At 39.4% G+C, this 17,328-nt stretch overlaps 1 protein-coding gene and 1 long non-coding RNA gene across 4 annotated transcripts in view; one reads left to right on the plus strand and one right to left on the minus strand.

The window, feature by feature from the left end:
- Positions 1 to 8,533: 8,533 nt before the first annotated feature.
- LOC111846571 (uncharacterized) lies at positions 8,534 to 10,533 on the plus strand. The gene is made up of 3 exons (XR_002838904.2): positions 8,534 to 9,398; positions 9,879 to 10,075; positions 10,415 to 10,533. It is a non-coding gene; the product is annotated as an uncharacterized lncRNA (long non-coding RNA).
- Positions 10,534 to 15,304: 4,771 nt separating this feature from the next.
- Positions 15,305 to 17,328, minus strand: part of LOC140588205 (beta-1,4-N-acetylgalactosaminyltransferase 3-like) — a 61,840-nt gene continuing 59,816 nt past the window's right edge. For all 3 annotated transcript variants that reach the window (XM_072709817.1, XM_072709819.1, XM_072709821.1), the window contains exon 20: positions 15,305 to 16,983. In XM_072709817.1, coding sequence (XP_072565918.1) covers positions 16,875 to 16,983 — 109 coding nt within the window. In that variant the 3' untranslated portion in view covers positions 15,305 to 16,874. The remainder of the gene's footprint in view (positions 16,984 to 17,328) is intronic.

Genomic DNA, 17,328 nt, shown 5'->3' on the forward strand with positions numbered 1-17,328 from the left:
CACGATTCTGTAATTAAAAACGCCCCATCTTCTGTTAAATGGTATTATTGTTGGCAGTGGTGGCTTGATGGTTAGGGAAGCGCACTTGTAATCGAAAGAAAGGCACCACTGAGGTACCCTGAGCAAGGTACCGCCCCCGAGCACTGCTCCCCGGGCGCTGAATTAGCTGCCCCCTGCTATGTCATGAAAGTCACATATGGGTTAAATGCAGAGGACACATTTCGTTGTTGCGCACTGTGTGCTGTGCTGTGGTGTGTTAACAATGACCACTGATCACCTAATTCTAAAGCCGTAAAATTGAATATCGAATATGAGGCTAACTTAACTGCGGTCAGTGACAAGTTATATTCGACTTCTACCAAAGCAAATAGCCAATAGTAGTCAGTATTTAAAAAAACCAATCAAAGGAGCAGAGATATTAGCCACTGTTCCCGCCTCCAGTGTCAAAATTCATCTTGGCGAGCGAGCGAGTGCTGTGCAGACGTGAGATAGGGTCCAGCGAATGCGAGCGCGTAGAGAGGATGGGTTTTTAGCTTGCGAGCGCACATGCGCACGTGGTTCGGCTTTTGGCACTAATTTAAGGCCGAGCTATGGAGTCAGAATAGTGCCATATATACTTGTATGTGAACTTTCTAATTTTCACCCGTAAAATGAAATTTGCTCGCACTGAACACAATTTTCATTCGCAAAATACTGAATAGAAATACACATCACGTGATCTGTACTTGTACACTGTGTTACGCTCCAGTCTAGGGTTGGAGCCTAACAAAATGAAAGGGAATGAGGGATTGGGAATAACAACACAATAAGAGCTAGGAAAAGGGAACATGGGACACAAAGGGAGTCTTTTTTTATAGTTTTTCACAGACACTGTACAAACACTAGGTGTAACGAATGTCAGGAGTGACAAAGGCCAAAGAAACAAACAAAACCACATCTACTGAATATAACCCCAAGCTAAGCTAATCCTAAGTGAAAACAAAAGGGTGAAATGAAACAACAATGCCTAATCTCCCTAACCCAAACAAACAACAACCCCCACGTTTACGAGGAAACAAACAGGACAGACACTCCCTACACACACCTAGTGGAACACGAAACACGCAGTCAAAGCAAAGGTATCTAGAGGGGAGATCAGAGAGGCGAAGTCCAAGTACAAGCGAAAGTTCAAAACCAAGCAGACAGTCAAAACCAGGGCGAAGGTACAATAAGGGATGAGGCAAAAATCGGAAGTCAAGAACAAAACAGTCACACACAAGCAGTCATACAAAAAGCAAAGCGAACGAAGAGCGAGCTAGCAGGCGAGAAACAAGTAGCAGGCAGCCGAAGTGGCGAAGCTGCGGCCTCTTCAGCCGACGAACCGGAAACTGCTCCAAAGGCAAGGGAGGCGGGGCCAGGTCCAGAGGGAGGAGTCGAGGGAGTGGTTGACCAATGGGCGAGTGGGCAGGACGTCCGGAGAACCTGTAGGGCGTAGGCATCCTCCTGAATTTATGGCACGTAACACTTACGGCACGTATGCTGAACTTACGGCACGTAACCCAAACTTACAGCACGTAACAACTGCCCGGCCAAAAAAAGGTCACCATTTGAATTTATATAAGCAAATACTTAAAAGCCAATGACTAGATCATTATTACTAGAGATGGCAATTTCGAATCATCAAAACAATTTCGAAACATTCGAGCCAAACAATGTTTCGAAACGGTTCGAAAAGTTTCGAAACACTAGCTGTGCACAACCTGCTGGCAAAAGCCGGAACTGCAGCTATACCAAATACGGCAATACCTATTGCGGCAAGTTTAGAATGTCACGAAGCTCGAATTGTCAAAAGTGTGCATAATACTACGGTGTCCGAATATAGGGCAAATCAAATTAACATTGCATAATACAAATTATCATATCATAAAACAATATTGCAAAAATAAAAACAAATGTACAATATGCAAAGCACTTTTGCCAGTCCCAAAACCAATTTACAAAAGTGAAAACAAATTTACAACACGCGAAACATTTTTACCAATTTACAAGCGGAGGATCACAGGGAAAGCGTAGGTACGATACAGAGGAAGTTTGTGCCGTGTCAGTCAAACAGTTTCGCCGGGTGAAGTAAACGGAGCGTGAGACATGATGTTTTCTCCGTTTTATGGGAATTATTTCAGCCAACTGCATGGCTCGCTTTTGTGTTTCCTGTAGGAAACTTCACCGCGGTGGTTAACCGAGCCTCATATTCTATATTAAATTTTCTGGCTTTAGTAACTTTTAACGGAAGTAAGGTGGGGCATTTGTAATGACAGAATTGTAATGTCCAGTACACAGACAACGATGCACACCGATTTTTTTGCGCTTCAAACCATTTCGTGATTTGTGAAAAATCTTGTTGATAGCTAATAGCTAGCTATAATAGGTCCTTTCAGCTGTAATGACATGGTGGTTTAGCATTTTGGGCTAAAAGCGATTGTGGCACACCCCTTTCCCTTATGAAAATTCACTATGGTTTTTATGCAGTAACCATAGTTTTACTATTGCAGTCAATCAAAACCTAAATTGGGTCTTATATCATTTATAGAGATTTTTTGTTCCCATGGTTGTGTATTGTCAAAGCATAATTTCTATATTTACATACCATCCGAGTATTGAGTGTGCATAGTAATTAATTAGCTACTGAGGTTAGAATACTCATCCTATCTAGGTTTGTGTATGTTGAGCAGGTTTTTGGAATGGTTTAGTTTTAATTAATTTGTATAGAATAGAACAGTGCAAAAACGCAGTTTCAGACAACAGTCTTTGTCTATGTTAGCAATGTTAATATATGTATATGTAATCTATTTGTCTATGCGTACTCTAGCTTTTTGATTTATGTTTCTAACTGATTCTAAGCAAAACCTTGATATTACACCTACTATAACTATATATATGACCCTCACTATATTTATGCGTAAATCACACTATAACTGCTAACCTGCTTCACTAATATAATTTGATTTCAAATAATAATGATCGACCAACTACTCGCTCAAACCAACAAGCCCCGATTTTTTCCGGGGTTTTTTTAATAGCTTTTTTCTCTTGCCGTGAACAATGACACGGCGGTCACGTGACTGGTGTTCCGAAACATTTCGTAAACTCTGTATTGAAACCAGAAGTTTCGGACGTGTTCGGAACGGATCGATCCTGGGTGCCGCAATTGCCATCTCTAATTATTACTGTCACAATCCGCTCCGTTCGATCCCGATGTGTGCCACACCCACCTCGTTACCTCGTGTGATTCCCTGATTGTTCTCACCTGTGATTCATTACCCTTAGCCTGTCTCCTGTATTTAGTCCGTGTCTAAGTCAGTAGTCCCCAGTTCCGTCATTGTATTGTTGCTATGTGTAGTCGCCTTCAGTTCTGTGTGCTCAATAAACCCCATTTGCCCGTCTCACCGGCTGGACTCTCCTGCTTCACTGCTCGCCCGCCGGCTACCGTGACAATTACAGCCCTGCAACGTTATGCAGCAGTAAAGTAAAGTCAGCTGAGTACCTGAATCTACTGAATGGCCAGGTTACACCTCCATCCATCATAAATGGATTTTGTCTTTCCTGTTGGCATGGGCATATTCCAGGACAATAATGCCAAGATTCAATGGGTTCAAATGGTCAAAGAGTGGTTCAGGGAGTATGAGGAATCATTTTCACGCGTGACTTGGTCATCACAGAGTTGTGACCTTAACCTCATTGAAGGTCTCTGGGATGTGATGAAGGAGGCTTTATGGAGTGGTTCAACTCACTTGTCAATACAGGATCTCAGTGAAAAATGAATGCAAATCTGGATGAAAATAAAGGATGAGATGTTGCATAAGCTTATGTGGAAACAATGCCATGACAAATATGCATCATAATCAAAGCTAAAGGTGGTCCAACAAAAAATTCAAATGGCGACCTTTTTTTGGCCAGGCAGTGTATATGAAGATTTGTGAATGAACGTGAAAAACATTTTGCAAATACACGTCAATATTTTTTGTAAATGCGAAACCAAACATCTTCATAAAAATATTTTTTACAAAGATAGAATGGTTTTCAAGTACAAAACCTGTATTGCAAATCCAAGTCCTCTTGCAAATACAAACCTGCGAGTGCAAATTCACACTTGCGCGCATAAATAAGTTTGTTTCCCCAGTCCGGTCATTGGGTGCGTTCGACTTGCTTACAGCGCTGGCTTAAAGCAACGCATTCTGATCCTGACGCAATGCATTACGGTTAGATGCATTGCGACCTCTCACCCGGCTGCACAAACTGGAACTGCCTCCGTGACGACACACCTTTGCCCTTATTGGCTGAAGAGTTTAGTTACACGCATGACGTTTGTATCCCAGGCAGTTCCGATGCGTAATCTGCTATTTCTCCCTTTGTATACTATGATTGAAATAAAGATTTAAAAACAAACAAAAAAAAATTCTCCCCAATATCACGTAAAGTAGTGAGAACTGGTTTTCAGTTAATTTACCTGGTAAAATAGAGTGCAAATAAATGACATAAATGCTCTAATAGTACACCTCGTAAGTTAGTGGTTTATTTATTGTCAGTTACTGTAATGTTGCGCTGCTTTATTTGGTTAATCGTCCAGTCTGTGAAGAAGGCATTCAAGTAAAAATTGCATTGTAGTCCGTACATGACAATAAAAACTTTGAATCCGGTCCATTGTTTATTTTTATCATTACTCTGTATTCGTTAATTTGTTCGTGAATAGCAAACTTTTAGGTTGTAACATTTGTACAACTACTACGTAACTGTTTGGTGAGCAATGGCTAGCAAAATTATATAAAGTACAGTACATACAGTATACAGTATTTTCAATAAAATAGCATTATCACCAACAATCGCTACTACTACAGCAAATGCGAGTCTGACACTGAAGCGTTACCTTTTGTTTCCGAGTCGCGCTGTGTGACTCATTTCCTGGTGCGTACAATTGATATCGGTCAGCGTTCACGGTTCGATTAATGATATTCAGATCGAGTTCTATGTCAATCTGGTTTGTTCGACTTTCAAGAAATTAGCGTTCTAGTGAGTTCGAGAACCGAGGTACCACTGTGTGTGTTTGTGTGTGTGTGTGTATATATAGCCTAGGCCCATATATATATATATATATATATATATATATATATATATATATATATATATATATATATATATACTAGGGCTGTCAAAATTAACGCGTTAACGCGGATTAATCCATCATCATGATTAATCTGATTAAAATTTTTAACGCAATTAACCCATCTGCAGCACAGAATGATTCAAAATCCCTGAAATGTCTCTGTTAACCCATTTCGGGCAGTTTTAGTGTGTTCCATTTGCGCTCGGAACTCGTATTCCGAGTCGGATTCCGGAGTTTTGAAGCCGGAAGTGACGACATGCGCTCCAGTTTCTCAGAGATCCGCGAAATATCTCGGAGCAGCACAGAGGATCCCAAGTTCAGAATCCTAGATGGCTGCGCCCTTTATCAACAGAAGGGAAAGTTTTAGTTTTATACTGTTTAAGCACTACTTCTCATTTGTGGCTCATTAAATCGGTCGCACACGCTATACCGTCCAACTTATCTGTGGATGTGTTGCTACGGAGTTTTATATGTAAAGCACCGCGCGTAATGTGTTATCAACTGATATTGCTAACAATGGCAATTAACCGGGCTAGAATTGGATTTCATGATTAGTTGGATTATTTGTCGGATTTACGGTAGTTCGTATTAATTGTAAGCGAACGAAGATAAAGACCATTTAAACTGAGGTACCTTAAATCCGACAAGTTGTCCGGCTAAGCAAAAAATCTTGCTTTTTGATGTGGGTACATGGTATTGCACTTCTGTGGCAGATGGAATGCATCCGACTCATGTTCAAGATGTTCAATAAACATGTTAAGTGCATATATATTCCCTTTTTTCTTGAGCGTGTTTGCTCATGCAAAATTAAATGTGATTAATATAGATTAAAAATGAATGATATCTAATCGTGATTAATCAAAATTAATCCACAGCAACCCTGTGATTAATCTGATTAAAAATTTTAATCGTTTGACAGCACTAATATATATATATATATATATATATATATAAAGAAATGAACAAATAAATGAATGAATAAAGGAAAGAAATGTATCTTAATATTTTTGAGACAAACTAAAAAAAGCACTCCTAGCTTCGCATGGCGCAGCAGTGAAAATATATGTGCGTGGTACAATTAGATGATTGTGAAACGCAGAGAGAGAAGACACAGCTATTCTTATAGTTAACTTACTTCAACAGTATTGCTTGACAGTGGCACTTAAAATATTCATACTTTCATATTCATGTGTTTGAACAACAACTTTACTCTCCTCTCGAAACTTTGCGTATAATTCAGAGTGATGGTCTTTCAAATGCTTCGCTAAATTTGTCGTGCTGCTCATTTTGGTTGCGACAACTTTAATGCACTTCTTGCAAATGGGCTTGTCCACATCTTTTGGTTTTCCTTGTTCATCTGGTTCATATGCAAACTATTTCCAGACAGTGCTCCTGCTTTTTCCATTCTCTATCAAGCTTGGTGCTGCAGAACTAAAGCTGTAGTTGCTTTCGCCCAATGTCATGTTTAAAGTGTGTTCAATTAATGGCCTACCTCATAGTGAACCATCCAGACATTGAAGGAATAAATATATTTGATACTGAACTGAAAATATGTCAGTTCGCGGATGATACAGTAATATTTTTGAAGGATAAATTAATACTTGAGAAAGCATTGACTGTAATTTCAGTTTTTTCTAAAACTTCAGGCCTGTATCTGAATCTAAAGAAATGTGAACCTTTACCACTTTATGATTGTTTGGAAAATAGCATAAGGACGATTCCAGTGAAAAATGAAGTAAAATATTTAGGCATTTATTTAAATAAAGATATCAAAACTAGAGAGTCAAAAAACCTAAAAGACAAAATTGATGGTATGTCCAAAACATTAAATCATTGGTTAATGAGAAATATCACAATTTTTGGACGCAATTTATTATCCAAATCAGAGGGTGTCTCAAAGATGGTCTATCCAGCCTATTCATTATACATTACCCTGAAAAGTATTAAAAAGATTAACTCCATAATCTATCAGTTCATTTGCCGCAATAAAACACATTACATTAAAAAATCACAACTCGTCAAAGATTACACCAAAGGAGGTATAAGGACAATTGATTTTCAATCAATGGTTGGAGCATTTAAAATAAACTGGATAAAAGCCTTCCTCTTAAAACCCGACTCCATATGGTTCCATATCCCTAAAAATATCTTTAAAAGGGTGGGAGGGTTGGATTTTCTCCTGAAATGTGATTTTGATATATTGAAGTTGCCTGTCAAACTGTCAGAATATCATAAGCAAGTCTTATCTTATTGGAAGATGGTTTTTGCCCATAACTTCACGCCTCATGGTTCCACCTTGTGGAATAACAGGACCATTACAATTACTGTAATAGGAAATCATTATTCATTAGAGTGGTATGAAAAAAACATTATCTTCATAACAGATTTACTTGATAAGAAGGGGCAGTTTCTCAAAATAGGTGTTTTCAATGCCAAATTTAACATTCAGTGTTCCCTTAGAGAATATAACAAAGTTTGTAATGCGATACCTTTACCTCTGTTTAGTTTGATACAAGGTTATTTATATTACTCTAAGGGACAAATAAGTTTACCTTCTTTACAGCTAAATCAGATTCCTTTAACTAATAAAAAGTGTAATAATAAAATCATAAACAAAATATTAAAAAATATATTATTTTACGATGTTAATAGTAACACAAAACGAACAAATATACACATTTTTTGAAATGGCCTATCCCCCCCAAAGTTAAAGAAATATACCCAGCAGCAGAAATGCTTAAAAAAGGTTTGGGTTTGAGGTGGAGACATGTGGATTTTGTTTACGAAATGAAGAAAGTATTGATCATTTGTTTTTTTCCTGTTCAGTAACAACTAACTTCTGGCAGGATCTGCTAAACTGGATGAGTGTAGGAATAGATGGGATGACCCCACTGACCCTAACACAGGTTTTATACAATAATGATATTCTGTCTAAGGAACTTGCCATGCTTTACAATGTGGTAATAATTATGGGCAAATACCACATCCATAAGTGTAAATGGCAAAACAAAAGCAGAGATCGAATTTATCGACGGCAAAAGCCGCCGTGCCTTAGCAATTTGCCGTGCTGCCCTGAATATTTACAAGTTCTTGCCGGCAGAACCTTGCAGTGCCCTCTTCCTCAGTTGCCTTTGTGCCCTATTGTGTATGTTTAGATCATAATAAAGTCAATAAACTTATGAAATCAAGAACAAGTTCTTCCGTTATTTACTTCTCTGTCGCCATGTCCATGATATCTGGGTTGATAAGCGCATCCCATAATTTTACGTTAGCCACGCCTCCATGGTTAAATTATTCAGAGCGGCTATTCTGTCATTACTTGACGTTGTAATAATTTATAATAGACTGTAATAATTCATAGAAGATTGAAATAATTGATACCAGATGTGCCTTGAATTTTAGTGAAAACGGAGAAGGAGTTAGAGCATAAACTGTACTGTCCTACAGCTGCTGTCACGGGACAGTTCGTAGTGGCTCGCGGAAGTGTTGCGGGACAGTTTGTAGTGGCTCGCGGCACTGGGCGGGACAGTTCCTAGTGGCTCGCGGCACTGGGCGGGACAGTTAGCAAGTGGCTCGCGACAGTGTTTGAGTGTCTCGGGACAGTGTTTGAGTGGCTCGGGACAGTTGGCGAGTGTTAGTTGACTTGAACATGGTCACTCATGCATTATTTTGAAGTTCTGTTAGTCATGTTAGTGTTCAATGTCTCAGTAAAAAAAATGTTAAAGTTTTTATCACTGACAATAGCTGGTTCTGTTTTTTTTCATAAAACATTTCGTCATTACTGAGTAGGTGAATGAAGGCAACAGCATCTTTATTTCAATAGCTAGTCTAACACTATTTCACAGGGTGCTAATGCATTTATTGCCCTTGAAAATGTCAGAATGCTAAATATTTCATGCGTCCGGCTATATACCTTTTTGCCTCAGTGCCCTGGCCAGTAATTCTTGGTGCCCTCCGAACCTACGGGAAAATGCCTTATAGTGCCCTCCTATATTTGAGGGGATAAAAGGCAAACATTGCTGTGCCCCCCGAACAAAGTAATTCTATCGCTGCGTTGAGATGGTAGAGAGAGGAGAACTACCCAATCCAAAAGTGTAGTCATATGAAGAGATGAAGAATCGTTGTTCTGATCCTCTCTTTCCAGTGAAAGTGGGGGTATTTCAGAGCGTTGCAAGAGAAATTACCACCTTCCTCACTGTGTATCAAACAGACAAACCCATGCTGCCATTCCTCTCCCAGGACATGCACAAACTAATTAAAGGTATGTATTTATCTGTATTCTGGTGAAACATACGCATTGATTAGCATATTACTGAGTAGCATATGTTCTGGAATAGTGATACATAAGTTCCCTCTAGTGGTACACTGGAATGCAGTTCATAATAAATAATATTCATATTAGAATTAAATTGCTTACATTACATGTACATTACTTGAATACTGCCTATGCTACTTTATTTTAAATAGGTTGTAATGATTAAATATTTGTTGAGGTGTTATTCGTGAAAAGTTTGAGAATCACTAATGAGGGATAAAGACTAAAATGTAAATGTACTTATGATATCCAAGCTATGAAGGTGTATAGCTGCATCACATATTTGGTCTACTAAACACTGGTTACTGGTTTGTAAATTTTCAAATTTAATTTTTATTATTTGCAGGGCTCATGGGGCGATTTCTAAAGTAAAAGCACCTGGACGAGGCCTCATCCACACTGAAGCTCCTTCATGTTTCTTTTCAGGATAGCAGTCTGCACAAGGACAGTTCTAAGACTGATATTGGATTTGCAGCAGAGGCAGAGATATTTTTCATTTTTTTTCCACAGTTGGATAGTTTATCCTTCTTTAGTGTAGGCAGTGGTAGAAATGCTGTTTCCTGTGGTTGGCAAGTGTGAAAATGCTGTTAAGAAAATTTTAATTTTGTTATTTTTTATTATAGGTAAATAACACACATTAACCTGCCTTGGTCAACATGAACTCCATAGCAAAATAAATCTACATATAGATATGCATATTTTTGTTTTGTTTCCTATAAATCGTGTGCATTTTTTGGAGGAGTTCGGCATAACAATTGGTTAATAATCAGCATTAAATAATAGCTAATTAAAATGTAATTAACTTCAAAACATATTGGTGGAGATATTAAAATTTACCTGAGCTAATAATTCCTACACGTGCTTATAAATTCTTATTAAAGAAGTCCCAACTGCACAAACCAACCGTTCTGCTTAACCCATGGCTGAATATTTATGGGCCATTTTTTTTTTCAAATATGCAGCATACATGACTGCCAAATCTGGCTTGGATAAAAATGAAGTTAAGGAGATGATTGCCTGGAAGTGTGCAGATAAAGATAAGATGAGCAGAAGAAATTTAAGAGTGTGACCTCTGTGTTACATGAAGGTGAGGTAGTTTTTTTTTTTTGCTCCTTCTACTTGTTTCTGCAATCTACTGTTTCACATGCCTCCAAATGAATGGAAGCAAAATTAGATACCTGCTTAAAATGAGTAAAGGCACCACATAAGTGCTACAGTAATCTATAGTGTTCATTTCATCAATTCAGTTGAATGAAGCATGTTAGGATAAAATTTCTGAATTGACTGTGCAGTAGTGTACTCAGCAATGCTTAACAGGTGCAGGTAGAGATGTATTGTTCCTTGAAGGTGAGCTTACTTCTTGTAAACTAATTTTTCTTTCTGTCTCTGTCCCCATTTATCTTTGTGTCATACCACCCACCCCCACCCCTGCTTACATGGATTTTTCTCGGTTTGGATGGACTAATTAATTCAGCACTATCATATGTAATGTTTTTGACAATTGTATTGAGTTTAATAAATTAAAATGAAATCATGTATTTGGTTGTAGTGTGTTTTTTCTGGTACTAAAATGGTTCATGGAAATGTGTGAATTAAATAGAAATTGAATATAATTAACAAGCATAACATATATAGGATTTAGAATTTATTGTAATGCATTTAAACAAGAAATAAACCTATATTCCTATATAATTTGAAATCTTTACATAGGTTTATAAAATGTGGGATTTTGGACTTTTATAGGACTTATTCTTATAGGATTAGATGCATGTTTATAGGGATAATCATGTGATCATGTCATTTTGGTTTAGTTCTTATCGTATAGGATGTAACCTATAGGTGTAATGATCGCGGCAGTTGAGCGGGCAGGAAACGGCGATGGACAAGGCAAGCAGGCAGGATTGCAGGAAAAAGGGTTTATTCGGGGAGACTGGGCAAACAGCGATGCACATAATTTCATTTCAAACACTTTATTTGTCCCCGAGGGGCAATTAAAGGGCACATAGAGCAGTGTGATCAAGATCAGATCAACCTGACCATACATATACAAACAGTAGGGGAAGACAGGTCAGGAGACAGCCGCTGTACAAGCCAGCCGGTCGACCGCGCGAGCAGCGACCCGGGCATAGGAAGAACAGAGAAAACGATTACATGAGGTGAGAGAGGCGAGTAAAAAAAAAAAACAGGCCCTAGACTGTACTCCATTAGGGAGTATAATCTAGGAACAGAAAAAAACACCTCAGCAACATAAGCACATAGCCACTACACAATGTAAAATGGAGACAAGCCACAGGGAAGGGAATGGGGAAGTGGAGGTAGTCCAGCATAGAACAAACAACCATCCGGCCCTGCAGCCAGATGCCCTGGTCATCGACCCGCCTGTTCACGTTGGGGGTGTCAAGCGGCAAAGGCGTTGGATAGGGGGAGGGTGTCCTTGGGGTCGGGGGAAAGGGATGCAAGAAAGTCTCACTGCCTTGTCCTTCTGGGGGAGTTGTTGAATTCAGCAACGGCCTTGGCCAGCTTCTCTTTGCAGAGCCGAAAGCTTCTCCGTGATGTTATCAAGTCTGCGGTCCATAGTCACAATGATGGTATCCAATTTCTGAGTGCCGACAGCTCTGCCAACTCCGTCAATTATCCCGGCTAGCCTATTGGGGCTTTGAGCGGCTGTCACCGTTTTCTTCAATTTTCGATAAACCAGGGCGATGCCTAATCCAATCAGCATAAGACCCGTTATCAAGGTTCCGAATAGGTAGATATCTTCGACGTCCTCCACGGAAGGAGCTGCCAGACACACGACCCTCCACTTCTCCCATCCGTCCATCGTGTAGTCAGCTGCGTACGTTCCTGCAGGACAGTCAGGTTCCCCCGAACCTGCGCTCCTCTGTGATCAATGACGGACACCCAACTAAGGAAGACGTGGACTAATATACATGAAACATGATATTATCATGATAATGAGGGGGCGTTGCACACAGGAGGATCGGACGAGCAGGTCATGACAGAAGGATTCTACACAGGATTTTATCCTGTAAGACAAAGGATACAATTATATTGTAATTATATTATGTAATGGCGTGCAGAGGCTTTCTCCTAAATGTGCCAGTGATGGAAGCACAATAAATAGACTTTTTCATATCAGTATTAACATCCTCCAATCTATACTTGTGGCCTTTTTTGTGCATTGTGTCCCTTCCCTTGGAGGGAAACCTGTCGTCTGATCTTGGGTAGAGAAACTTCCCCTGATACCAACTGTAACAATGTATGATGAGCCAGAGAGCCATAAAATGGGCTTTAGCTACAAAATATTGTTTCGTTTACTCTCCACCAGCACTGAACACCAGCTCCTGCATGCCAGTCGGCTAAATTTACTAAATTAGACATTCCCAGCTGACTTCAAAGATCTCCTACTTACATATAAGGCACTTAAAGGTCTAGCTCCTGCCTACCTGACAGAATTACTTTATAAGTTTATAAGCCGCATTGACCACTCAGATCATAGAATGCAGGTTTCCTTGATGTTCCACATATAAATAAAGTGAGAGTGGGCGGTAAAACATTCTGCTACAGGACCCCTATATTATGAAATGGTCTACCAGCCTATGTTTGGGATGCTGATTCGGTCTCAGTCTTTAAATCTCGACTGAAGACCTATTACTTCAGTTTAGCTTACCCGCAACCTAACACACCGTAACTATGGCTGCTGGTGCTGCTGTACATGCCCGTTTTATCCACTTTGCTTGTGTCAACGCATGTTCTGACCATCCATGCTCTCTGCCTTCCCACATGCTTGGGTGGTGCACAGGGCACAGGGTGGGCACCATCTGAGCTGGAGTCCTGGTTCAGTCTGATGGAGGGGTAAGATCGCAAATGGGACATACAAACTGTATCATTGTTGGTGCAGCCTTCAGTGTCACCCTACACAGGCCAGCGTGCAGATCATACTTATGGATGGACTTTGGCCACCCTACACAGGCCAATGTGGATAACCGACTCATTGATGAACTTCTGGCTTTCTTTATTAAATTTTTTTCCTTCCTTTTGCCTGTTCTCTAATGATGTAGGAATGTATCACAACACATCCATGTAAAGCACCTTGGGACAACTTTATTACTGTTTTGATACATGTGCTTAGATGTGTTTAGTACAGTATATGCTCTTCTTGTTTCATTCGGTTCATTTTGTGTTTAAATGCTAAAAAAAACATATTTAGGTGTAATTTTTTGGGGCCGGGAACCAATTAATTGGTTTTCCATTATTTCTTATGGGGAAAATTCGATCTGAACTCGAACTTTTTAGGATTCGATCCGGAGTTCTGAATGGATTACGTTCGAGTTCTGAGGTACCACTGTACTTTAATGGACAAAAACTTTTTTTTTTCTTTCTTCAAAACCAAGGAAATTTCTAAGTGTCCCCAAACTTTTGAACAGTATTGTATATTCTTAAGTTTAAGTGCCCCTTCACAATACATATGCGAAAAAGACAAAGAGGAAAACCAAACCGGCTAGCTATTCTGACCATCCCTCACCAAGCAAAATACAGGGAGTAGCAGCTGCTTCTGCCCTGGGGTGTTTAGACAATAGCCACCTACATGACGAGCTCGTTCTGACCTGTCTGAGACCCCCCCCCCCCCCCCCCCCAATCACACAGTCCACATGAATTGGTTACAAACTCTTACAACAGCACAGCATTTTCGTAACCCAGCGAGGAGGTTGTCTTTGTAGGCAGAGCTCTGTCTCTTCTGTCGCTTCTGGGACTGGAAGTTCCTCCTCTCATTCACTGGCATTGCATGAAAACATGATAAGTGGACACATCTTCCAATGAAATGTCCTCATTTATGTCGCTGTGCACCCAATGATACACAACAACATTAGCAACCAGACATGCCCCCGACATGTAATATTCAGTTTATAAATTAATTTTAAATAAGGACGTTTGTGTCAATTGCCTGTAAAGCACTTTGAATTGCATTTGAGTTGCTTGAAAGGTGCTATATACATAAAGATTGATTGATTGGTTTGAGTGACATGTTCCCCACCATGCTGCTCTGACCCAACACTCAGTGGTTACCATTTTGGTTTCTTCCTTTGGGTGTTTTATTCTCTGTCTGCTCCCTTGTGTTTCAATCCTCAGGCTACTGGGAGATGAATGGATTTGGCCTGCTGGGGATCTACAAGTCTGACATGGACAGGGTGGGAGGAATGAACGTGAAAGAATACCGGGATCGCTGGGGTGGAGAGTACTGGGAGCTGATAGACAGGTGAGTATGTTGGGAATGGAAGAGTTCCACCCGATGCAATTTTAAGAACATGCAAGGAGCCTTGGTCTGGGGGTGCAGGCTTAAGCTGTACCAGGCAGCATTTACTGCCATTATCAAGGAGGCTCAGAAAAGGTGACATTCTAAGGTCTTTGTGGGGCAAAGACCCCCCATATGGAGTAATAACAAAATGACCACCGTCCACCCCAAGTCCATAGTTCTTCATTTTGTCATCACACAATAGTGTAATCTATGGCTCTGGTCCAGACCTGGAGTGGCCAATCAGGAGACTCAGAGAAATTCCCGGTGGGCCACTTACCTGTTATGCTGGTCAGAAACAAAATAAAATGCTAAAAAAAAAAACATATTTAAGTGTAATTTTTTGCGGCCGGGAACCAATTAATTGGTTTTCCATTATTTCTTTTGGGGAAAATTCGATCAAAACTCAAACTTTTTATGATTCAATCCAGAGTTATGAACGGATTAAATTCGAGTTCTGAGGTACCACTGCACAACAATATGCAACTAAGACAGAATTTGATCCTGAATTTTGGAGCAATACGTTTGGAGCAAATACTTCTCTGATGATACATCCACATATGACTATCTGCAGCTTTTTATTTAGACATCTTAACTTCTTATTTGAAGCAGACATTATTACTCATTCATAAGTAATAAAAGGAACATTTTCACCAGACTCATTTTAAGTGATAAGTTAATGTACAAAGTGTTCTGCTGATATCTGAAAAATGTTTACACAAAGATGGTTGAAAAACTGATGAAAAAGCTTCATACTCCTTTGAACTATGAGTCATATTTGCTACTACAAAATTCAACAAGAGAAAACAAACAAAAATCTTTTGTAGAAAGCACAAAATTCACGTTATCCAAGTCAACTGCCTATAAAAGCGTCCTTGAACATGGCGATGGTAACAATTTAAGAAGCCAGTAAAACCATAGCGCATCATTTCATTGGTTAGAAAAAAAACCAAAACTTTATTTTAACAACAGCCAGATATTCTAAAACAAACAAAAAAAAATTCTTCAAATATAAAATCCTCTTAGATGCTATAAATCATACACTAAAATGACAATGCCATTTTATGCAGGAGGGACAAGCAGCAGCTGCACTGAATTCAGAATGGTAAACAGTGCCAAACAGCCTGAGAAATACAATTACCCCCTTAATCACAAACACCCAATGGAATCAATCCGTCATACTTATGTTTTGCTGTTCTTTAGGACACACCGTTCTGAGAAAATAAAGTGAGACAAAAAAAGACACTGGAAATTTACAAGAACAAACACAAAGGAAAACCAGTACCAACCTTAAAAGAATACATATCCACAATAAAATATGACTTTGGACGGTGACACACTGAAGGCCAAATTGACAGTGAGAACATAGCGAGCAGCTGATGAGGACTCCTGCTGACACTCTGCTACAGAGATCTCTGCACATCCGCTTCACCCACGGGGCATCAGGTACAGCTTTGCCAAAAAGTTCCATTTACATACGCCATTGTGGCGATGAATATGACTGCATAATAACTGTTTCCATGGTGACACTGCTGCATTGCAATGTTACACTGCAAGTGTTATTCAAGTGTAAAAGACAGGGTGACAACGAGCACACTGCACTAGGCCCAGTGCATCATCTTATACTGGTTTGCATAATTTAACCAGCTTCACTTTACCGGTTTAACAGGCACTTTATTAAATATATAAATTCACCAATCCTGAAAAATGTACAGTTAACTAATATACATAAGAAAACGTGTTTAAAATATCAATGTTCAAAATATCATAAAAAAATAAAATATCCATGATCATTTTTCACAACGCAAGCACATCAAATTCCTTACACTGGTTTAAATACAGCCTTCCCTCAATTAAAAAAACAAAAAAACATTTGACATGTAAACAGTCAAGAATTAAAATATATCAAATACATGTTTGGTGATCAGTGACAGTCTTTTTCCACTGCAATGGATATAAAGAACAGAAAAGATTCACCTGCAGTTGACGTGTAACACGAGGCATTCAGTGGCCAAGTGGAGAGAGAGTGTGTTTCATTAGAGTTGTACAAAAACAACATGCATTAACACAGCATGATAAACTCTTCTTCCCTGAGTAGTGAAAGGCTCGGAGCCTGCAGCAGGGGGTTGCTACATTGGCTTGCGGAAACGTCGGTTCCACATGCCTCGTTTGGAGTGGTAAAAGTGCAAGAAGTTCCTGATGTAAATTCTGTCCACCTCAAGCCCTGCGTGAAGAACCCTGGGAGCAGAAGAGGAAGTAAAGATCTGTTAATTATGGTGGCGGCACTGAGTTACTAAATTTACTAAATTAGACAGGAAAAACAAACAGCATGAATATACTTTGCTACCTTACATTTATAAACATTATGCTCAAGGACACTATTGCTGAAAGCTACTAGTTCAGAAGAATTATTCTTTTAATTAATGGGATAGATGATCCCATTTTTTGTCCCAATCTAGAACTTATAATTCATTCCTTTATCGGTCAACAGTGGCCACCTGCTTTGCATCCCTCTAGGGTAGCAGGATGCGTCGAGCCATGTGATGTGGTTAAATGAGGGTTTTTCACATTTCTTAAACCAGG

This window comes from Paramormyrops kingsleyae, chromosome 1 (genome assembly GCF_048594095.1).
Source record: "Paramormyrops kingsleyae isolate MSU_618 chromosome 1, PKINGS_0.4, whole genome shotgun sequence".
In the NCBI taxonomy this organism is placed as follows: domain Eukaryota; kingdom Metazoa; phylum Chordata; class Actinopteri; order Osteoglossiformes; family Mormyridae; genus Paramormyrops; species Paramormyrops kingsleyae.